We start from the raw sequence: 23,960 nt of genomic DNA on the forward strand, positions 1-23,960 counted from the left end.
GAATCAGTAAAGAAAACTAGCACCAAGCTCTTGCAAAGGTATTAGCAGCAACGGAGAGTGATAAACAAAATTCTAGGGGCAGGATCGCTAGTCCATTAAGGCCTCTCTATACCACTCGGGTGGCACAAAGGGCCAGTCAACAGGCAGAAACAAGCCTCAGGGAATACCCCTGACACAAGCAGGTTGTAGAGTCGTGTCCTCCAATGCAGAAAGTGTGGGGGCAAACTGAGCTGAGAGTGGCAGGGTGAGTTATGGAGGAGCTGCAGCCAAAACATGCTCCTCTCCAACAACTTGCTGCTTCCCAGGACCCATAGTGAACCTCAGGGGCAGAAAATCAGTTAGAACAGCCCTGAGGCTGTTTTAACTAGTGCTGGGAGCCACATACGCTCCCAAATGGCCCCAGAATACAGGGAGCACAAAGGCGGTTTAAAGTGCCTCCTTCCTCTGTAATTCCTGCACTCAGCACACGGACTGAGAATGGAGGCCATTGCATGTCGGTCAGTACCCTTCTAGAGACCACATGTTCATACTAACACAATGTGAGTACTCATAGAAGTTAGACATGGAAAAAACCATCTCCCAGCCACTGCAGGATAAACACAGGCTAAGATAAAATACTGTGTGTAATCTAATTCAATTATCTCCCTAAGCTATCTTCATATCTAGTTTAACATGTTATTGAGAAAATCAAGACTGGCATCTTTTAAATCTTCTTTTGCAAAATAAAAAAAAAATCCATCAAAATTCATAGCTTCCTCTGCAGGGCTTCCTGCACAATAAACAAACTGTTCTTTCTTTCTTTCATTCGTTCGTTCGTTTGTTTATCTGCTGCTTTCTTCCTCTAAACATTTGTTTTGTCTTTGCCCTGCCTAGTAGGATTCGTGAGTTAGTACTGTATATGTTTGCATCCCTACTACAAAATTAAAATTCTTATGAAGAATAGAATGTATAACTGTGTCTTAAAACAGTTTAGATTTCACAACGCAGACCAAAGGTTTGCTACATTTGGTATGCATTCATCCACTGAATATTTCTCAGACAATACTCTCCTAGACCTTCAGTCTTACTGTCAAATGCAGATTTATATGAGTGCTTTATGTGTTCATCTCATAGTTTGCTTAAGAGGTTTAATAAACTTTTAGACTGTGGTTTTTAAAACTGCCTAAGGGATTTGGGTACAATTAATTTTAATAGGAAATCGCCATCTAAATCCCCCTGAGGTCGCTTTCAAAATTGCAGATTTAATTTTAAAAAATAAGCCAAAGTATTAGAGGCAAAATATGGCTAAAAGCTAATATTGCAGCAGCATTGAACTCTTGTAATTCATTTTAAACAGATAGAAAAATAAAGCTGTAATTAGTTTAAAAACGAATAGAAAAGCCCGGATGCAATAATTTAAGGACTGAACTGATTTTCAATAATAAGTTAGATGTAGAAATGGGGTAGAAAGAAAATAAAAAGCCAAACACAGGCTTTATCTGTTCCTAGGGGATTGTGTCTGTGTTCTCCCCAGTCTGGTTCACCATGGTTCTGCTTACAGATGTTGAATCCTATATTTTTTCATATGTGGAAATAGCAGCATTTTATAAGCCCGATCCTGCCCCTATTAAACTCAATTTAAAAGCAGCCCTTGAGTTCACTGGGAACAAGACCGGTGGTTTTTTCGATGTGATAAATGGGCATTCATCGTGTCGGTGTGACTCGTTAAGAGCACTTTTGCTTCAGGGGCAGAGATAATGGGCCCAGTCTCTTTCAATAAGGAAATAGCAATTTGGGGAATAAAGAACAAACCATCTTTAAAAACACAAAAACGACAGAGAGAGAAAAATCCATTTCCAGGCCCATGAACCCCATTCCTGCGGGTCACCCACAGACTGATTCAATGGTGGGTCCGATCCAAAGCCCACAGAAGTTGGTGGAAGGATGCTCAATAACTTTAATGGGCTTTAGATCTACACCATGGTGCAGAAGGTAATGTTTCCTGCTGAGTCAGTCCCCAGGGCACTGTCACCCCGTGTGCCCTGCTCTAGCACGTGTTACTCTGCTGTGAGATTAAATGAACTCTCTCATCCGCATCTATTTTTCTTTGAGAACACAACACGTTGGGGGCTCACCCAAGCTGAACTGCGACATGTAATCAACAGTCTCTGCCTCCTCAAGAAGAAATCCCTGACTGAACCCAAAAGATTGTGTGTAACTGTTTCTGGGATCCAATAGAAATTGTTTAAATATCTACTTTATCCAGCATTCCTTTGACAACCCAGCTCTTTTCCCTGGTAAGCACCTCGCTCACCAAGACGTGATGAAAGAGAAGGGGCATTAGGTTTTTGAAAGAGAATGAGATAAAAGGGGAGGTTTTTTACTCAATGTTTTTTAGATGAAAATTGACATGTGCCCCTATTTGGGATTGGACCCCAGGGAGTGGATGGAGATGGGCTGGCTTGCTACCCTGTGTATTCTTGATCCAGTTGATAATAAAGTTGAAACACAAGTACTAAGGGTGACAAATACAGGGCAGGGTCTTCAAAGCTGAGATGCACAATGCCACACATCAGAAATAGCACAGTTGAAAAACAATTTTTGAGATGCTGCATATCTGGGATTTAAAATCAAACCATAAGAGTCTTTTAATAAGGCTAAAACCAGGGCGTGCACAAGTGTTGAACTTTGCTCCAAAAGAATCTATTGGGGACTATTTTTAAAGCAGTTGTTAGCACCTGAAAAGTGTGTGTGTATGTAAAAACGTGCGTACATACAAGTAACACCTTTTGGAGGCCCTTTACAAAACTTCTGTTTTCTTCCTGACAGCGTCTACAATGCTGTTATATAGTGTTAGTATACATGGGGGCAGCATAAATACATTGAATTTAATATCAAAATGAATAGCACAGAGGATACATAAACGAGCAAATCATTTATTTTCATATGCAATAAAAATGCTCCATTTTTTTTAATTCAGAGGAGCCGTCACAAAATTTCCAGTCTGCTACACCAGAATCCAGACACTTTGCTCTTGTTATGAGCCTTGAGGACGTTTGTACTCTAATTCTCTCTCTGCTCTGCAAAGGGCAGTCCACAATACAGCTGGTCCCGTACAGCTGCTGCTGGCCGAATGCTACCATCCAGAATGACTGGGAAACTTGAAGCAGCGTAGCAGTAACTGTGATTTATGCTTTAGTGAGTTTTGCTAAATAAAGGAAAAGGCACAGCTGAGGGAAATAGCCCCAGCTCTACAGGAGAAGCAGGTCTGCCTGATGTGCGTTGCTTTTCACTCACAAAACTGTCCGTGTCTACTGGATTTTTTTTTTTAACTCATCACAAAATGAGTTGAAGATGGTGTCTCAGTCCTCCTGTGAATTCCCTGGGAGTTATCAGTGTCACTCCGAACTTTGCAGCTATTCAAACATCCTTTTCTTGTGTGTCCTGCAATGTTCCCAGGCAGGGTGGCTGAGAGGAACTGACACCTGTTTCCTCCCACTGTGAAGAAATGACTTCACACCCTCTTGAAGACTGTGACGATGGTTTTAAAAAAGATGCTAGAGTGCTCCACTTCTCCCTCATCTCATCTCATTTGAGGTCTGCCTCTGCAGCCACCAAAGTAAATGACAGGATCAGGCCCTCATTGGATGTATTAATGTTATTATTTCTTTAGATTTAAATCACAAAGCTCTAGGTGCCCTAACAGTGAATTAGAGCTACAATTGCAAACAGTGACCACACAGCAGCCAAAAAATAATCACATTGAAATAATGAATTCATTCAGCTGAAAGAGCAATAACAGATCCTCTATCTTTCTCTCAGGAACATACCCCCTACCTTTCCCAAAAATCTTATCAAAATTAATGGCTTTTGCAGCATCTGTGAAAGATCTTCAAATACCCCAGGGGAATACAGCTAGCCTCTGCAAATGTACCCCTCTTCCAGGCAGCCTCAGTGCTGTACTTTTAATTAAGAAAATCAGATGCCTCCAACCAACGCACATCATCTCCTCTGGGCCTTGATGCCAGATCATAGTCATAGGCCTGGAGCACCCACAGAGAAAAATTAACACCAGCAACCAAGCTCCCCCGCCCCCCAGCGCCTCTCAGCTGTTTCACGGTGTGTAGGAAGCTCCGGGAGGGAGGGGAAGCAGCGGGGACAGGGTGCGCACCGGGGGGGGAGGCGGAGCAGGGCAGGGACTTGGGGGAAGGATAGGAGTGGGTGCGGGACCTGGGGCAGAGCAGGGAGGCCGAGCACACACACACACACACACACACACACCCCGGCTAGAGGCGAAGTCGGCGCCTATGGCTCAAACCCAGTGGAACAAAGTTCTGGCTAATGTCTGAACTCTCAACTTTTCAGTCTCATCTTACACGGGGGCTCTTGGGCTTGTCTAACTCAGTTTACACTGTATGAACTTTCCTCTGTTTCCTTAGACTGTCCATTTGCTGACCTGGCTGTCCATAGGCACAGCCAACAGGACAGGCGCCGTGAGAGCCTCACACAAGGATGCCATGGCCTGACCTCCCCTTCTGGCGATGCTTCTCTCCCCTACTCCTTCCCAGTACAGTCCTGTTACAGCTGGCACTGAGCATGGTACAATGCTCCGAGTACAGGGCTGGGAGCCAGGTGCTCTTGGGTTCTGATACCAGCTCGGACGCCGACTCCCTGGGTGGCTTTGGGCAAGTCATTCTTGCCTCATTGTATCCACCCACAAAATGGAGATACGATCGCTTTCTTGCTTGCTCCGCAGGAGCATGAGGACAGTTAGTTACTGAAGGACCAATGGGGCCTCTCGGTATAGGCCCATAGTGTGGGGGAACTTCTGGAGGATTAATCTGTATTCAGAATCCTCCTCAAGCGCTCCATTCTCTAGGAGGAACATGCCTGCAGCTATGCCCCCTCATGAGGCACAGTATAGTCCCTCTGTGCACCAGCCCTGTTGGTGAAGAGGGAAGGGTTGGAGACAAGTTCCCACTCTTTGGGGCACTGTTCACACCCAGGGTAAAGGGGTGCCTCCCTGAATACGGCGGCTGCAAATTGCAGCTGGCTGTTACATAGGCCTCAAAGGGCTCTTTCCTGTCTCCCATCACCATAGGAGCCCACATAAAGGCCAGGAACAATTTGGCCCTTACCATCTGTAAAGCACATTTGGGATGAAAAGTAATATGATGGTTATATTTATCTCTGATTTTTCTCCATGGCTGTTATTTTGTGCTGTTTTGACTGAGGTTTCCTACTGGGATTCTGCCAGACGCCTGTCATTTCTTACAGTGCCGGAAATATGCATTGTAAGAAAAGAATCTTTCCCTTGATTCCCTGATTTTAAAAAAATCTAGATTAACAAAGGCACCCACCAACTAGGCTTTATCTTCCATGATTCTGACTGACTGATAGCCATAGCTCTGTGCCTCGCAAAACAAAATACCTAGCTACCAAGGTCCTGGGTTGATGTCAAGAAATAATTCAGGCGTGATAAAGGGCTTGATTCAAACCCCAGCAAAGTCAATTGAAAGACTCCCATTGATTTCAGTGGGGTTTGGCTCAGGTCTAAATGGAAGCATTTTTAATTGGTTTGGGGAACACAGTCAGGGCTACTGGTGGAATCTGAATTGCAATTTTCATGAATTTCAGGAGGGTCTGATTGCTTTATTTTGGAAAACTTCCAAGGACATGATTCTACTCCCCACTTACCAGTGTAAATCAAGGGTAATTCAGTTAAAGTGAGGGGAGGCCTAGGCCCTAAAATTCTATTAAACTTGGTGTGTTTTTTTTAAAGTAATTTGCAGCCTTAATTGTGTCTCTTGATGGAAGTTTTTTTGGTTTATCTGGGAATTATCCCTAGCTCACCATATAATGAAACACATTCTGATTGTAGAGAGCCCCTGGCTTTTCACACATACTTTCATTCTTCTAAGTAGAGATGTTGCTAGAGAGGTTCTAAACTCCACACTGGGATTTCCCTCTGAGTTAGAGGCATTTTCTTGAATATCAGGCAAATGCAATGTACTATTGTCGCATTCTGGGTGCGATCCAGACCAGCGAGGGGTTGTGTCCCTGCCTGCCCCGTGACTCTGGGTGCCTTAAATGTTCTGCTGCTGTGTCTCACAGCCTAGACGCTGACAGCCAGCAAATAAGTGAGCACTGAGTGTTTGTGTGTTAAGCAGCTCTGACTCAGCGCTCATATTCCAGCAGCCCTAGCCCCACTCTGGTATCTACCAGCAATGGTTACTACTAGCCAAGTGACTCCAACCCACCTCCAGGCCCAAATTTCCCCCAAACTGCAATGTCCAGCCCATTCCTGAGCCATTCAGAGCAATAATAAGGGTTGTTTGCTTTTTAAAGAGTCAATACCCAGCAGCTTGCCTCATTAACTGGATTAATAATCACTTCAATTCCAATACAGCACTGGATTAGTTTAGATTAAAACAAAGCAAGTTTATTAACAACAGGACATAGGTTAAGTGATGCCAAGTAAAAGAAATAAAGGTGGGGTAGTTACAAGCAAATAAAAGTGAAGAACATGCATCAAAATCTAAAACTTAATCTAGCAAGGTACAGCCTTTGTTTACTATGGTTTCTCTCACCAAGCACTCTTTGTCCAGCCTGGCTGACTGTGTCTCAATTAGGACCTTCCACAAGGTGAACGATAACTTGGGGTTCTTTGTCTCTCTCTTGTATAGTTCAGTGACCCTTTGAAATAAATTCTTCCGAAGGTTCCCCCCAACCCCAAATAAAGGTCATTCCAGCTGCCAGGAAGGAGACGTGGAGTGGGGTGGGGAAGGAAGTTCTGTGCTGGTTTATTCCATGCTGGTGTTTGCTAAAATGTAAATTGATCTGTTCCTGCCCTCTCAGATGCAAATAAACGGCCACTTGCCATGTGATTGCTAATCGACTCTGATGATGGCTGGCTGGAGGCACAGGCTTGTCCTTTGTCTGGGAGAAACCTGTTTCCCCACTCCCCAGACTTGTCTGATAAACATGTTTTAGTTTCACATTCCCTTCCTTCCTTTGTATGGGCCCTTGGGCATTTAAAGTACATACACCATGCAAGAATATTAATGATCAGTGTGATTAGTTTTCCAATGATAACTTATATGACACATCAGATACAGTTTATGACATTAATGAACTGGGGTACACTGAACTGGTCAGGCCAGCTGGAACTGCCTACCAATGAGCCTCTGGCACTGGGATGCTGTTAGGGCCACACCCATAGAACTCCCTCAGTCAATAAGTGGATCTGGAATAACATTTTTATTCCTGCTACAATATCATATTGAAGGATCCCATTTTAAAATGGACTTCTGTGCTCATCAGAAAAAGACTCCAGCTATGCCACCGCATTCATGTCACAAGGTTTCCAGCAGAACGGTCAAAGTTTCTACTTCGACAAATCTAATGGCGTGTGTGGTGACTGGTGTGTTGCAAACTCCTGCTGAAAAGGTGTCCCTTGGGAATAAAACATTACCATTGGTAGACACACCTGATTATTGATTTTTATTAGTAGTAGTAGTAGTATGCATTATTTGGATTGTGGCCATGCACCACCAGTCATGCACCAGGACCCCTAGGTGCTGTCCTACCAGAACAAAAAGATGAGTCCTGCCCCAAAGAGCTAAATCATCCTTAGAAATCATTTGATGATCAGTAACACAATGGGACTCCTGGTAATTCAATGGCTTTATACACGTGGGACACAGGTATGTGCTATGAACTACTGAGGTCGTAGTATTCCTTATTCTATGTGCCACTGGATGGAAAAAGTGCTATGGTTATTTCTGTTAGATAAAATATAAATACAATCAATGTGAAGACAGATTTTGCTTGATGCAGAGTCTGAACTAGACAAAGTGAGGTGTCCTTTCCTGCCTTTTCATGCATTAGACTTCTTTTCTTCTATTTATACCCCGCTACTCCCCCATGGATTGTAACCAATTTCCATTATTTCCATTACCCTTGTTCTACCATAAAGATAAAAGCGACGGTTATCCCTCTGGGGCTGTTATTGATTAGCACAATGGCACATAGGACCATTCTGGTGCTTTTAAAAGAAAACAGTGTTAAACATGCACAAAAACTGATCGCTTTTTTTATTTCCAGGAAAAAATAATGGAAATGTTTGTATCTTGCAGGTGCTGTTGTGATTGCCTTTGTGGTCTGCTGGCTTCCTTATCATGTACGGCGTCTCATGTTTTGCTATGTTCCAGCAGATCACTGGACAGAGTGAGTCATTATTTTGAAGTAGAATGCAATTGTACCTTGCCACTGCAGAAGTCTAAGGGCCAGACTGTGCTCCCCTTCCTTCCACTGAGTACCATGTTATTCAACTACTAGCACCTTTGAGGTCAATAGGGGGTCTGGTGATATTTAATAAGGAGATCAGATTCTGGCCCTGAAGTTTTACAGGGGAAATATAAAAAAATCAAGCTGAAGACAATTTTGAGACCTTCTTAAGTTCATAACAGGTTTTAAAAGCTGGATGCCAAAGATGTATGTGATGGAAAACATTACCTTGCATTCAAATAGCATCCGATTATCTCATGTTGGCAATCACAAAATTACCACCTGTTACTAGTACAGTGACCAATTTTCACCTCTGCCAGTCCCTAAGAAATCCTTGGTTGGTATCTATCTAAGACATAGAGACATTAGCTGTAAGGTGGAGCAGCTCATGTCAAAACACAATTTAGTTCAAAAAAGCTAAATTTTCCAGGTGATAGGAGAGAATCCACAGACAGAAAAATGGTTGCATCATTTCAACATACAAATGCATCTTGGTTTTAGAAAAGGTAGATAATGCCAGACCAACCTGATCTCTTTCTTTGAGAAGATTTTCTAAATAAAGGAAATGCAGTAGATCTAATCTACTTGGATTTCAGTAACGCATGACACTGTTCCACATGGGAAATTATTAGTTAAACTGGAGAAGATGGAGACTAGTATGACAATTGAAAGGTGAATAAGGAACTGGTTAAAGGGGAGACTACAACGGGTCATACTGAAAGGTCAAATGTCAGGCAGGAGGGAGGTTACTGGTGGACTTCCTCAAGGAATGGTCTTGGGACCAATCTTATTTAACATTTCCATTAATGAAGCTGACACAAAAAAGTGGGAGTATGCAAATAAAATTTGCGGATGACACAAAATTGGAAGGTATTGCAATACGGAGGAGGACTGGAATATCATAAAAGAAGATTTGGATGACCTTGGAAACTGAAGTAATAGAAATGGGATGAAATTTAATAGTGCAAAATTCAAGGTCACTTACTTAGGGACTAACAACAAGAATTTAGAAGTGACAGAGGAGAGGAAAGACCTGGGTGTATTAGTCAATTACAGCATGACTATGAGCTGGCAATGTGATGCGGCTGTGAAAAAGGCTAATGCAGTCCTCAGATGCATCAGGTGAGGTATTTCCAGAAGAGATAAGGAAGTGTTATTACCATTATACAAGAAGAAACCTCATCTGGAATACTGTGTGCAATTCTGGTTTCCCATGTTTAAGAAAGATTAATTGAAACTGCAACAGGTGCAGAGAAAGGCTACTAAAGATGATTAGAGGAATAGAAAACTTACCTTATGAGAGGAGACTCAATGAGCTTATCTGTTAGGCTTAACAAAATGAAGGCTATGGGAAGATAGGATAGCTCTCTAAAAATACCTCAGAGGGATAAACACCCCGGAAGGGAGAATAGTTATTTAAGGGCCAATGTTGGCACAAGAACAAATGGATATACATTGGTCATCGATAAATTTAGGCTTGACATTAGAGGAGTAAAGTTCTGTAACAGCCTTCCAAGAGAAGTAAAGGGCACAAAAAACATTACTTGTTTTAAGACTGAGCTTGATAAGTTTATGGAGGGGGTGTTTTGATGAGATGGGTCACAGGCCATTGTAGGCAATCCATGACTGCTATTAGCAAATAGCTGGAGATGGGACACTAGAGGGGAGGGCTCAGAGTTACTATAAATAATTCTTTCCCAGGTGTCCGACTGCTGGGTCTTGTCCACATGCTCAGGGTCTAGCTGATCGCCATATTTGGTGTTGGGAAGGAATTTTCCCCCATGTCAGATTGGAAGAAATCCTAGGGGTTTTTCGCCTTCCTCTTCACTGTGGGGCACAAATCATTTGCTGGTTTGAATGAGAGTAAGTGATGGATTCGCTGTAACTTGAAGTCTGTAAATCATTATTTGAGGACTTCGGTAACTTGGCAAAAGGTTATGTGCCTACTTCAGGAATGGGTGGGTGAGGTTCTGTGGCCTGCAGTATGCAGGAGTCAGAGTAGATGATCAAGATGGTCCCTTCTAGCCTTAAAATCTATGAGTCTATGAAAAGAGTGGAGTAGGTTATTTGCTAATTTTAGCAATGAAAGGCCAGAATTAACATATAGGAATTATCATCCATTTGCAGGGATTTTCAGACAGTTTTAAGTGGGCAATTATACTTGTAACTGCACACCTAGTTTGTATGCGCATGTATTGACATTGCTCACATAAAAGATGAAAATACATCCTATTAGCTATAGGCTCATGCAACTATCCAATTTTTTGCATAGTCATGACAACTGCACGTACAAATCAGGTAAATAATAGAGCATACATTTTGCATATGCAATTGTGCACCTAAACTTTCTGAAAATCTAGCCCCAGATTCCTTGAGGCGAAGATGGCAGGAGATGGGTTCAGCGAAGAATCTAATCATTACTCAGGTAGTTCTTTTCCAATCTTACATCCTCTGTTCTCTGAAAAGAGTTCTGTTTCCTGCCGTGAATGGGAGACGAGGGGAGCGGAGGACACTTCTACAATGCTAAAATGCAGCCAAACTAAGTGATTATTAAAATTTCATAAATTCCAAGCACAAGAAACAGTGATTTCCAGTAGAGCAGTCCACCGAAACAAATTGTATATCCTGCCATGGTAACAACCGGATTTTACATTTAATAGTGAAAATAGACTCCTAGGCATGCATTGGAGCAAACCGTTATTTCTTGTTTACTTTACTATAAGAAAAGCACTTAAAGCAGCAAGCAGTTATGTAACAATAACATTTGCTCTGAGCAAAAGCAATAGACAACTTTGTCAGCAGTTAACACAGATTGATGTGTACCATTTGCATATTAATATTTTTAAAAGCCATGATTAATTTTAAGAAAGTCCAGAACTTACAGCTATATTATGAACGGCGAGCTATCAATATTGCTGGTTAATTAATTGCTTACGGTGGTTTGACGTAAGCTCATCCACAAATATGCCCATGTCTGAACAAGAGAAATCTTGTTCCTTTGAATTAATACCTCATAGCTACAGACCAACGATGTATTTGTAAGGATTGGAACGGGCCACCAATGCTTAACACACAGTGTTTAAGGTTTGTGTGTTGGGGTTAGTAAGACATCACAATCACAGGTCTATTTATCCTTCATCTGTGAGCAAGTAGAAGAGCACAAGGTCTGATTTTCAAGGATGCTGAGCGTCCATTAAGATCAGTGGAGCTGTGGAGCACTCTCCACCTCTGCAAATGAGTCCCCTGCTACCTAGACTACATCTACACTATGAGCTAGGGGTTTGGTTCCCCTGCTCCTGTACACGTACTCGCGCTACCTCGATGAGAGCTAACATGAGTATAAATAGCAGTGTCGCTGCGGTAGCACTGTCTGTGGCAGCAGAGGCATGACTGACACTAAACTGGGAGGAGTGGTAGATACGCTGGAGGGTAGGGATAGGATACAGAGGGACCTAGACAAATTAGAGGATTGGGCCAAAAGAAATCTGATGAGGTTCAACAAGGACAAGTGCAGAGTCCTGCACGTCGGACGGAAGAATTCCATTCACTGCTACAGACTATGGACAGAGTGGCTAGGCAGCAATTCTGCAGAAAAGGAGCTAGGGGTTACAGTGGATGAAAAGCTGGATATGAAACAACAGTGTGCCCTTGCTGCCAAGAAGGCTAACGGCATTTTGGGCTGTATAAGTAGGGGCATTGCCAGCAGATCGAGGGATGTGATCACTCTCCTCTATTCGACATTGGTGAGGCCTCATCTGGAGTACTGTGTCCAGTTTTGGGCCCCACACTACAAGAAGGATGTGGAAAAATTGGAAAGAGTCCAGCAGAGGGCAACAAAAATTATTAGGGGGCTGGAGCACATGACTTATGAGGAGAGACTGAGGGAACTGGGATTGTTTAGTCTGCAGATGAGAAGAACAAAGGGGGATTTGATAGCTGCTTTCAACTACCTGAAAGGGGGTTCCAAAGAGGATGGAACTAGACTGTTCTCAGTGGTAGCAGATGACAGAACAAGGAGCAATGGTCTCAAGTTGCAGTGGGGTAGGTTTAGGTTGGATATTAGGAAAAACGTTTTCACTAGGAGCACTGGAATGGGTTACCTAGGGAGATGGTGGAATCTCCTTCCTTAGAGGTTTTTAAGGTCAGGCTTGACAAAGCCCTGGCTGGGATGATTTAGTTTGAGATTGGTCCTGCTTTGAGCAGGGGGTTGGACTAGATGACCTCCTGAGGTCCCTTCCAACCCTGATATTCTATGATTCTATGACTGAGCCATGCTGAGTACAAACCTTTCTGAACCCACTAGGTATGTATTCGCTCTGCTGCCGCTACCCATGTGACTGTAGCTACACTGCTATTTATACTCACGCTCAGTGGTGGTTTAATAATTTTGCCGCCCCTAGGCTGGGAAATAATTGCCGCCCTGGCCCCGCCCTGACTCCGCCCTTTTCCCGCCCCCATTCCAACCCCATCCCCAAAGATGGTTATAAGCACATCAGTAGAAAGTGTTATAGATGGTTATAAGCAACCTATTGACCTGCTGGACTCTATGGCAATCTACAACCATTGATTATCCATTTGTTAAAACATCTATTAATCATTTATTAACCTCTTTATAAAGGGAATCAATATAAAGTATGACCCCAGACAGCATTTGTGATTTTAGAGACCAAGATTTTTCCAGAAGAGACTTGTTTGTGAGTGCCTGCCTTGAGGCAGGTCCCTTTTCGATGTCTCAGGTTGGGCAATCAAAAGTTAAGGCACCTAAAATCGCCAGTCACTTGAAAATTGTGTCCTCAGTGAACAGGAATCGGTGAAGATTTTCTGTGTGTATGCGTCAGAAATCTTGTACATTTCTGTAGGGATAAACCACAGTAAAGAAACTGTTAAAGTGTGTTAAGAGGACTGACTAGACCAAAGTTAACATTTGTTGATCTTTAAGAACATTTAGAAAGGAACTGCTTGAAAGGATACTTACTTTCACAGTACTTCCTTTGGCAAGAATAATAGGCACCTGCACTGCAAGCTACTAGAATTTCACATTTTCTTTATAATTATTGACACCATGAGGGGCTAAGTGACAAGCTCTTTCAGTCTGGAAGGTGTGCACTTTCCCAAACAAGTGCACCTCTGGCTGCTTTCAGCTGTCGCCATATCCTAGCACTTTGTAGCCATTAAATCAGAGACACTGACGTGGGTTCTGCAGTAGATTGCGATTTTCTCTGAAGGTCTGTGTGTCTTAACCCTTAAAAACCTTTTGCACAGAGCAAAACCCTATAATCAGGATTCATGCTATCATGTTGACAGCCTTAGAATGATGCACAACCTCCCACACCACTAAAAATAACTGTCCTGACTTTACAAAGCTTGGCATATACCTATGACAACTCTCATAAGCAATTAGAGAAGGCAGTTGCAGTATCTTATACACAGTTCTTCAGTCTGTAGAGATTCCTGTGCCTTCTACCCTTGCGGTGTTTGCACATCACACTAAAAACCATCCTTTTGTTATCAAGTTGATGAGTTCCTGGCCATAGTCTGGTTCCTACATACCTATAAGCAATGGAAGTTTTGAAGTTGACTAAAATAGGAACAGGATGGAACTCCTGTATGGGTTTTAGTTAGACCTGGTTGAAAAACAGGTTGATAATTTCACTAAAAAGTTTGGTGAGGTAATATCTTTTAACGAACCAACGTCTGTTGGTGAAAGTAACAAGCTTTCAAGCTGCACAGACCTCTTCTTCAGGTCTGTGCAGCAGGAAAGCTTGTCTGTTGCACCAACAGAAGTTACTCCATCAAAAGATATTACCTTGTCTTTCCTACTCTGGGACTGACAGGGCTACAACTGCAAACTAAAGTGTCTGACATTTCAGGTTTGAAATGGACTCATCTTCTGGTTTTTGTGAAATTTCTCATGATATTCCTTACTGACATTTTTATCAAAAGTAATTTCAAAATCATCATCGAAAATTTTGACTTGCTGAAAAGTGGGTGTTTGGTCAATGAAATTTTTCAAGAATGATTTTGCAAATCACTTGTTAAAAAAGTCGGTGAAGATATTGATGAGAAATGCTGAGGAAAAAATAAAAAAAAATCTGTCAATTTTTCAGCAAAAAGGTTAATTTTCAGGAAAAGGCCATTTTAAAAAAATGAAAAACAAATTGTGCAAAAAATATTGATCAGCTCTAGATATGTTATTACAGTGATACAAGCTCCTCATCAGATAGCAAAGTTGTTCCCAAGAACCACGTCCAAAGTCCATTGAAGTCAATAGGAATCATTCTGTTGACTTTGATGGGCTTTGAATCAGGATCCTTATGTAGAACTTTGTTTTAACAGAGGTGCAGAGAACACACTAAATATTTTCCACAAACATTTTTTTGAAAACTCTCCCCCTCTCCTCCTGCCCCACCCCTAAAAAAAACCACTCATGGAAACACCCACGGTTCGCTGTCCCAGGGAAGCGGCAGCCAGCACATCCCTTGGCCCACACCGCTTCTCGCAGCCCCCATTGGACTGGGACGGCGAACCGCAGCCAGTGGGAGCCACGATCGGCCAAACCTGCGGACGTGGCAAGTAAACAAACCGGCCCAGCCCGCCAGGGGGCTTACCATGGTGGGCCGCGTGCCAAAGGTTGCCGATCCCTGGACTAGATGGACCACATTTGATATCTAGTATGGCAATCCCCTGAAAATCTGGCTTCCATTTTCTCCAACCCTGCAATTGTAAGTTATTCATACTCTCCTCCCCCACTCATATTTCCACTCTCTTCTTGTTCTATTCCATCAGGTTCCTTTATAATTTCTACCACTACTTCTACATGTTGACAAATGTCCTCTTCTACGTCAGTTCTGCCATCAACCCCATCCTCTACAACCTGGTATCCGCAAACTTCCGCCAGATCTTCCTCTCCACGCTCATGTTCCTGTGCCTGCCATGGAGAAAGAAGAAAAAGAGACCCAGCTTCACCAGGAAGTCCAACAGCATCTCTAGCAACCATACGTTTTCCAGCCAAGTCACTAGGGAAACGACATACTGAGCCCCAAGTGAAGCCAAAGGAAGGGAGAATGTGTTTCAACATGGATTTAGGACGTAAGAGAGACCTCTGGGACCTTAATGCATGGTCTCTAAATTCACCATAACACGAATGTGTTTAGCAGTCTCATTTTTGTTGGAACAAATAGGCTTCGTTCTGCCAGTAACTTTGGGGTTATTTTAAAGCATCAGCCTTGCCTCTTGTGAATAATGTCTACGCATTTTGTAACTTTGGTATGGCATAGATTCCGATGCAGTGTTATCTGGAAAGCCACAGCACTTCTTCAGCCTATAAATGTCAAGCTTAGGCAACTCATATCGTGCTTCGTCCTTTTCTCCGTGCAGAGATGCCGTGCTAAAGTTGAAGAGCTCAACATTGTTTCTCTTGGTGGCACTGAGCTGAGACTTTAATGAGGAGCAAGGCAGTTTTGAGTGAACAGGGATATTTTTTGAGGGGGGGAGTAGTAATCCAAGAGGTGATAAAAGAAAGAGAAATGGAAATAATGGAATCAATAGGGAATATAGCACTCAGGGAGCAAGGTGGTTATTTATAGAACTCATTCTGATTAATTAGACCAGGGTGTCCAGGAGAGCCAATTTAGTGTCCCTAAATTAAATAATAAAATAACGATAATGCCTTACCTAGATTAGGATGGTACCTTGGAAAACACTGTTCAGTGCTCTTAGGGGGCAAGGATCATCTTTTTGTTAGGGGTGTGTGTAGTGCCTAGCACAATGGGGCCTCGATACCTCTTGGATCCTTTCAGCAAGATCATCACACAAATACATAAAATAATACATAATAATAATAATAATAATAATGACAAAGTTTAGAATGCTTAAATTGAGGCAAATCTTATTGTTAAAAACAAATAAGAGGGCAATCTTACATTTGCTTCATAACCAAATCCCATTTTTACCACTGAAAAAAGGTAAAAAGTTAGTTGAGACATATCAAGAGATGAGCATATGCCTGGACCATGATGAGCGAGGGCTGCTAATGGATGAAGGAGAGGCATAGAGCAACCTGCATGAATTCTGCAGGGCACAGATAATTGATTTCTTAGCCATTCTTATTCCAGTTTTTCTCAATTTGCAGGTGTTTTATTAGAGAGTTTGCGGATATCCCAAAGGGCAAGCTCAAGTCCAAGGTACAAGGGCCACAAAGGAGTCATAGAATATCAGGGTTGGAAGGGACCTCAGGAGGTCATCTAGTCCAACTCCCTGCTCAAAGCAGGACCAATTCCCGACTAAATCATCCCAGCCAGGGCTTTAGAGTCCCAGACTCTAGTGCAATTTTCTTTTTCTGTGACCTAATGATCTGTATTTCCTATCATTTTTTAACTGGTGTCTTTACCAATCTCTGGCCGCAGACAACACACCCGAAGAATTAACAGAAAACAAGATGATTTAAATTCAGGATTCCCAGTTCCAAAACCAGGCCCCTTCTTGACAGACTAGAAGGGCAACAGACAGAACTGTTGGGTCTGAATAGGCCGTGTAATAGGATGGTTTGCTACTTATGGGCTGGAGCTAGCCAACCCTGATTACAAAATGAGCCACTCCTGGGAGAGATTAGGGTGACTGCCCTATAAAGAGCAGCAAGAGGGCACAATGAAGTAGAAAGAGGAGTGGAGGGAATGGCAGCAAGTGAAAGGTTTCTGCAAGGAAGACTCTGAAACTAAGGGAGCTGTGACAGAGAGGAGAGGCAGTAATCCAGAGGCTCCTGGTAGGGGCCTTGACTGAGAGAAGGGTTTGGGCCTGGAAGCCAGAACCAGGGGGCTGAGGTTCAGTCAAGTAAAGCCTGGGAGTATGGGGCTTAGCTCCTACGAGTGACCCTGACTAGCAGAGTGTGACTGAATTGATGTTGGGACCAGGAGGTCCAGTATGTAAGGACTCAATAAATGGGTCCCCAGGAGGGGAATGTTGTAATTACCTGTTGATGGTGAGTTATTAAGGGGCCCTGAATAGGGGAGAAGTTGGTAGCTGGACACCACAGAGTGACCTCTGGCCACCAAGAGATGCTCAGGAGGTGCCTGGCCCTGTTACAGTCAGTCATGTTCCAACAGAAGGTGCGTACATACAAACCTTTATGTGGCATAAATCCTCTTTGTTAATTGAGTGCTTAATACAAGAGTTCAGCCCAGCTGGGAGGAGCTAATCTGTATTCAACCATGGCTGCAGGCAGGCAGCAAACCAAAGCTATGGCCAGATAAAAAGTGGGACTTGGATCAGATCTAACCCTAGGTTTGGATTTGCAAACCTTTTATCCGAATGGCTGTGTAGCTTTAGGGTTTGAGTTAATGCTCCCATCTCTACCAGCCAACCATCTAATGCAGGGGTCGGCAACGTTCGGCACACGGCTCACCAGGGTAAGCACCCTGGCAGGCCGGGCCAGTTTTATTTACCTGCTGACGCGGCAGGTTTGGCCAATCGCGGCCCCCACTGGCCGCGCGGTTCGCCGTCCCTGGCCAATGGGGGCGGCGAGAAGCGGCGCAGGCGAGCGATGTGCTGGCCGCGGCTTCTCGCTGCCCCCATTGTCCCGGGGTGGCGAATCGCGGCCAGTGGGGGTCGCGATCGGCCAAACCTGCCGCGTCAGCAGGTAAATAAAACTGGCCCGGCCCACCAGGGTGCTTACCCTGGTGAGCCGCGTGCCGAACGTTGCCGACCCCTGATCTAATGCAAGAAAATACACCAAAAACACAGGCCCCACATAATAAGCTAAAGAAGTACCTCTGCTATTACACTGGTGAGCTGAGTGAAATGGAACCAGCACAAGGGTTTGTGCAACGTGTGCCAAGCTCTTGTGATCAGCCACATCATATTCTAGTATATATCTATGCACAAGTTAACACAATAGTGTCCAGGCCCACCTGCACATAGTCAAATTCACTTACATTGCCAGGTGTTGCTATCATGTCTCCTGGGCAAATGGTTATATCCGAAACCTGACCAGCAGACCAATAATTCCAGTCAGACAAAGTTAAGTCTTTGGGAAATCAGTGCAAAGTTTTGATCGTCAGTAAGTAGTGCTTAGAATAATTGTGTTGATTTGAATGGGCTATAAGAAGGAAGTAAATTGCAGATTTGTTCTAAAAAATGAGTGGGTCACATATGGTAGAAAAAGGAAGACTGAGTGTCTGGTATGCCAAGCAAGGTTAATTCTTGAACCAGTGTCACCTAGGAACTATTATTTCTTGATGGTAACAGTTGCTGCTATGCTGGCACACCATGGCCACTCAGAATTTCCTCTGGCAGTGAGGACAGAATTTATGTCCTTCTGCTTCAAAAGCATAATCCCCTATCCTCTGAAATAAAATAGAATCTCCAGTAGCTCATAGCAGTGCAGGGGCTATGACACACAGCTGAACAGCTCTGACTCTGCTGAGTAAATGGCAGAGTGATACATAGATATACTAGCCAGCTGGTTACAATATTAATTGTTAAATGAAAGAGGCTTACCGTTTTAATTTACAGTGCAAATTAGTCTCCTTTTCCCAGTTAAACTTCCCACCTGATTGATAAAAGTCAGTTGCCAATACTCTGACCACCAGTGAATTTTTCTAGTACAGGATTAGTGTCCTGTGGATTAGGTCCCATAAGGTTTAGGTGACAGAGTTCATGCATGTGCAGCTGCGAATCATAGCTATCAAAAGGCTATTGAATTATCGCTATACAAATCCACTTGAAAATCAAGGGTTCTAAGTTTAGAATGGAAATTTTTGTGGGTTTAGTTTCATTTGACTCTGCCAAAATGTGAGCTCTGCTCTGTTTTGTGGTTGGTTTGTTTTTTATTTGATTCCCATGGTAATCCCAGAAGCAGTGCAAAAATTACTCTTTAAGGAGCATCTTTATTTTGCATACAGTGGGCTTCTATCTAGTTAGAAACATAACTTATTAAATTTACCTAGAAAAACCAAAAGGTAGGGTGGTTTCACTTTAAATAAAGGTTTCATTTATAAATGGTTTATGAATAATCAACAGATATTATAAGCATGTTACAGACATGAGCAGTATGTGTTAGACATCAGTAGAAGGTGTTATAGATGGGATAAGCCAAAGTGATAAGCAACCTGTTGCCCTGTTGGATTCTGTAACAGTATTTTCAAGTCTCACAGTAATGAATACCTGTCTGTTTCAGATCAGAAAAGAACCTAATGAACCAAATTTTCAGCCTAACTGGGCCTTCGAGTTGCAAATAATTCTGGCTGCCTGAACAATTTAAATCACTTATGCTACCAAAGCAGGTAATTTAATGTCTAAAGGGCCTAAATTGCACCCAGAAATAACTGGCAGTAAGATATTATTTGCTCCCATAAAAGAGGCCTGGCTGAAGAAGTTGCAGGTCAGGATCCAAACAGGATTCCTACTGTTTGACTATCTGTATCGTTTCATGGACTAGAATTCTATCCCTGTAGTTGATCGGTCTTTTCGCCTTGAATGCTTAGAAAAAAATTAACACAGACAAAAATAATTCTGTAATTTCAGCAATCAGTACAGAACATGGAAATGTAGCTACTATCGAACTCCCATTGACGTTAACAGACAGTGTCGGTAGACAGAATGTCACCAGGCCTGCAGCTGGGCCTTACCCCAGGGATAAGTAGATATAATACAGTAGCAGGATGTGTTGCAGCCATGCCAGCATTGTGACTTAGAAGCTGCTTCCAGCTGATTAAGAGCTCTGCAGAAATAACTTGAACGACAACAAGTACTGTGCACACTGGCTGTGGCCATATTCCCTGCAAAGTCTCACCAAACTCAGCCTGCAGATCTAAAACCTGCCCTCCCTATTACATTGTTTGAGTAGAGGGAAGATGAATCACAACCTCATACACTGAACTCTGAGCCTAGTGGACAAGAGCCCATATTTCTGATCCTGGGAGTGGCCTCAGGATTGTTTTAACCACACTTCTAACAGGAGCTGCACAGTTTAAGGGTGGGGTTTCAAAAGCGCCTAGGGAAGTTAGGAGAATAAGTCCAGTTGACTTTCAGTGGGACCCATCATCCTAACTCAGATGCATTTGAAACTCCGACCCTGCACCAAATCATTCTTGAGATGTTAAATGTCATTAATATTCCTGATAAATACCAACCTGCCAAAACATGCTTGATTATCCATTCTTCAATCGGTAGGGAGAATAAAAGCACGGCATGAAAATCAGTCTTACCTGAGATGTTTGTCCTAGTTTTTCTCTAGTGGGTAACAGCAGCACTGAGAATATTGTTATAGCATCATAGAGTTTAAAGCCAGATGGGACCACCAGGTCTTCTTGTCTGACCTCCTCTATACTACAGGCCACCAACACCAGCTGGCACCTGCACACTAACCCCAACAGCTGAAATTAGACCAAAATAATACAGCCCACAGAAGACTAGACTATTATGTGCCACACGCAGAGAATAGGAGGGACTGAGGTGCACCTGTGCCCAAGACAGGAAAATGATTAAGTGAGATATACCCAGATATCCTCGTAATTCTGAGCAGCTGATAGGTTTATCTTTGATTTGGCATGAAAATAGGAAAGACCTCAACCGAAAACAAAGACATTGGGACAAACCTTTATGGATTCTTAGTAGGGATGGACTAACCTTGAAGAGATAAAAGATTTTGTGAACTTGCCCAAACGTTTTTCTGGTTCACAAACCTTTGTTCCTGCATTCTAAAACAGAGATGGGCCTAAAGCAAAAGTCCTGATTTGCAATTTTAGCCCAAATCTTTTTCAACTGGCCAAATCTGGATGTCTGGAAACAAGGGGAGGTTCCAGTTTGGAACATAATTTCAGACCCCAAAGTTCTGGCATATTCAGAAACTCATGGGTGTGAGCAGGCGGTTTCAAGCACTCAATTTAAAACAAACACTCATATTTTTCTAGCTAAAGAGAAGCCCGTGCTGTGTATTACAGAGAGAAGAACACCGGTTGCTGCAAGAAAATGGTACAGACTTCATGGTACATACAAATTATCTTTATTAGAATTTTTCTCTGTTTCCCTTTCTGCTCCTTTTTAACCACAGTCTCTGCTAACCTAAGAAGGTTTGGGAATGAACTGAACTCTAAAACTGATAAAGTTGGAGTGGGCTTGACATTGGGCATAATTAATTCACTCATCCTTATTTTTGTTTCATATACTTGTTTACTTCTAAATTATATATAGGGACAGAGGAGAGAGAGCGTCTGTGAGATGTTGGATCCATGTGAATTTCCTACTAGTGATGTGCAATGCTCATTTCCACTCAAAGAAGCCTTAGAACCCACAGATGTGAAATGCTAGCATGGATTCTAAGTGACTCGAGTCTAATGAGATTTCGCCCGGCAACCTCTTTAAATGTAATTTTAAGCTTTCATTTACCTTTGCAGTGTTCTTGACAGTGTCATCCATTTTGTCAGTGTGTGAAATCAGATTTCTAGTGTCATTATACTAGTCAGAAATATCCCCTAGACAAGACTTTATCATCAAAGGTCCAGCACTCAGTGTTTTAATGCTCTGCTGATCTTGCCTTTTTGTAAAGTGCATGAGATTTCGCTTCAATGACTTCGCCCTTTAAAAATTGAACTAAACAGAAGGTTCATCTGGGAGAGGTTAGCAAACAGGATCTTTTAATTTATAGTAGCAAATGTATAACAAAACACAAAAGAAAAGTGTGTTACAACTGCACACAATTTGTGTTACAGATTTAAACGGAAGGTCCTTTAGCCTGGCTGATTACCAGAGCATACACCCTTCATGAAGAGGAGACACATTTACACAGCATGACAGCGCAGAGTTTGTGGGTGCAATATACATTTGAGTATTCTTTTGATATTTTGGTGATTAAGGAATTGTATGGTAATTCTGTTAGGGAAAAAGGGTATTGCTTACAATTATTTCCCATTATGAAACGATAGCTGAACAAGTGTGTCTGTTGTAGTCTGGATTTTTTTAAGCAGCTAAATAGCCAATCCAAAAATCTCATTCTAATGTCCTGGTTTTGTGCTCGAGAATCCCTTAAGCTGTGCAATTTGACATGTACTTGTGGTGAAAATACAAAAAGTGCACTTTTTTTAAAAAAAAATACAGAATTTGTGTGTGCTTTATTTTATGTGGCCTGTTGTGTGCCAGAAATAATGAATGTTAAGAGTGTCTCAGAGTCTAATTTGTAATAGTTACTCTGGCAAAGGGAAGGGAGTGGGATGTGAAATCCCCCTGTGTAGCAATCGAAAATGTTATTTTAATGTAACATGCTATTATTTATACTGTATTTTATGACCAAACTGTAACAAAAAGGCTACTTTCTGATATTAACCTTTGTATTGTATGGTGATTTTTTGTTTTGTTTTGTTTTTTTTTAATTCATTGATCTTAAGAAATAAATAACCAACTTTAAGATTTTGAAGGCTCATGTTTAAGTGGCAGATCTGGGTTAATGACGAAGCTTAATTACTAGCGTTAGAGGGCCATTCAACTCTGGTTTAGGCATGTGAAATTCAACTGGCTTTTAACCTGATGTTGCAACTCTGCCAGACTTCAATCCCAGACAAAAGAATGGAACTGCTGGTATGGGTCTCGCCATGCCAGGCCAATGGATGCTGCGGGAAACAGCGGCCGCTTCCCACCGCCCTCATTGGCCTGGCACGGCGAACCTCAGCCAGTGGGAGCTGCGATCGGCTGAACCTGTGGATGCTGCAGGTAAACAAACCGTCCCGGCCCGCCAGCGGATTTCCCTGGCAGGCCGCGGGCCAATCCCTGGACTAGATGATCACAGTGCTCCACTCTGGCTTTAGAATCTATGAATCTATTAACTCCTTTATAGAAGAAGGAGTGACTTATTTAGGAAAGACGAGTCTGAATGCCTCCCTCCCTAGCCTGTAAGTGTTGGGCATTCTACAGAGACAGCCAGAAACCGAAAGCAAGATGCTGCTGGCATCTTAAAGTGGGCAGCAAATTTGACTTAGACAGTGGGGAGCTGAGCTTCAGAGAGATTGAGCAATTTGCCTAGTCACACAGGAGTTCTGTGGGAGGGCTGGAAATTGCACCCAAATCTTCTTTGCCTCTGCCTTAAACACAAGATCATCCTTACGTTCCTTGTCCTTTCATTTATTTGAATAATCTGCTCTTTTTTCCCCCCAATCTCTTCTCTGCTTTTACCCTTGTGGTAGCAATTTTTCTAACACACATTTATTCTGCAGCAACAAAACACTCATGTATTTCCCTACATGCTAAACAGTGTCCTTAAACCTAATGCTGAGTGTGCAACTTTCCACCTCAAATACCCTACAGACCTTGACTCTCCCCACTTCTCAAGAAGCAGTGTCATTACCTCAGCAAGGTGTGAGAAAAATCTCTAAAGGCTTCATTTTTTTCAGCCAATCAATCCTAATGATTTGATTTCTGCACACCCAAAAATGTGATTGGAAGAATAAAAAAATCCTTTAACATCTGGAATCGTTCAGGGTTGGAAAATTAACTTTTAAATCGTGGTTAAAATTGACAGCTGCTTGGAACTGGGAGAACACATTTCTCCCAGTTTTATGACGAGGCTAGCAAGAAGCAACTATTTCCTCAATATCATCAATTATTAAAGAATCAATACATCATTAGACAAATCAATTTTTCTGGTGTTCAACTGGTTCTCTTTTTAAAAAATGAATTTTCAGTCCAGTGCACAAGGAATTGGCAGC

The 23,960-nt window shown here is 42.5% G+C and overlaps 1 protein-coding gene and 1 long non-coding RNA gene across 2 annotated transcripts in view; both read left to right on the forward strand.

The window, feature by feature from the left end:
* NTSR1 (neurotensin receptor 1) overlaps window positions 1-16,093 on the forward strand; it is a 100,707-nt gene extending 84,614 nt beyond the window's left edge. Inside the window, exons 3-4 of the mRNA XM_008178596.4 lie at window positions 8,118-8,208; window positions 15,055-16,093. Coding sequence (XP_008176818.2) covers window positions 8,118-8,208; window positions 15,055-15,304 — 341 coding nt within the window. The 3' untranslated portion in view covers window positions 15,305-16,093. The remainder of the gene's footprint in view (window positions 1-8,117; window positions 8,209-15,054) is intronic.
* Window positions 16,094-17,966: 1,873 nt separating this feature from the next.
* On the forward strand, window positions 17,967-22,668 carry LOC135975373 (uncharacterized). Its single transcript, XR_010592378.1, has 2 exons — window positions 17,967-21,251; window positions 21,457-22,668. It is a non-coding gene; the product is annotated as an uncharacterized LOC135975373 (long non-coding RNA).
* Window positions 22,669-23,960: the final 1,292 nt, after the last annotated feature.

This window comes from Chrysemys picta, chromosome 13 (assembly GCF_011386835.1).
Source record: "Chrysemys picta bellii isolate R12L10 chromosome 13, ASM1138683v2, whole genome shotgun sequence".
NCBI classification, from domain to species: domain Eukaryota; kingdom Metazoa; phylum Chordata; order Testudines; family Emydidae; genus Chrysemys; species Chrysemys picta.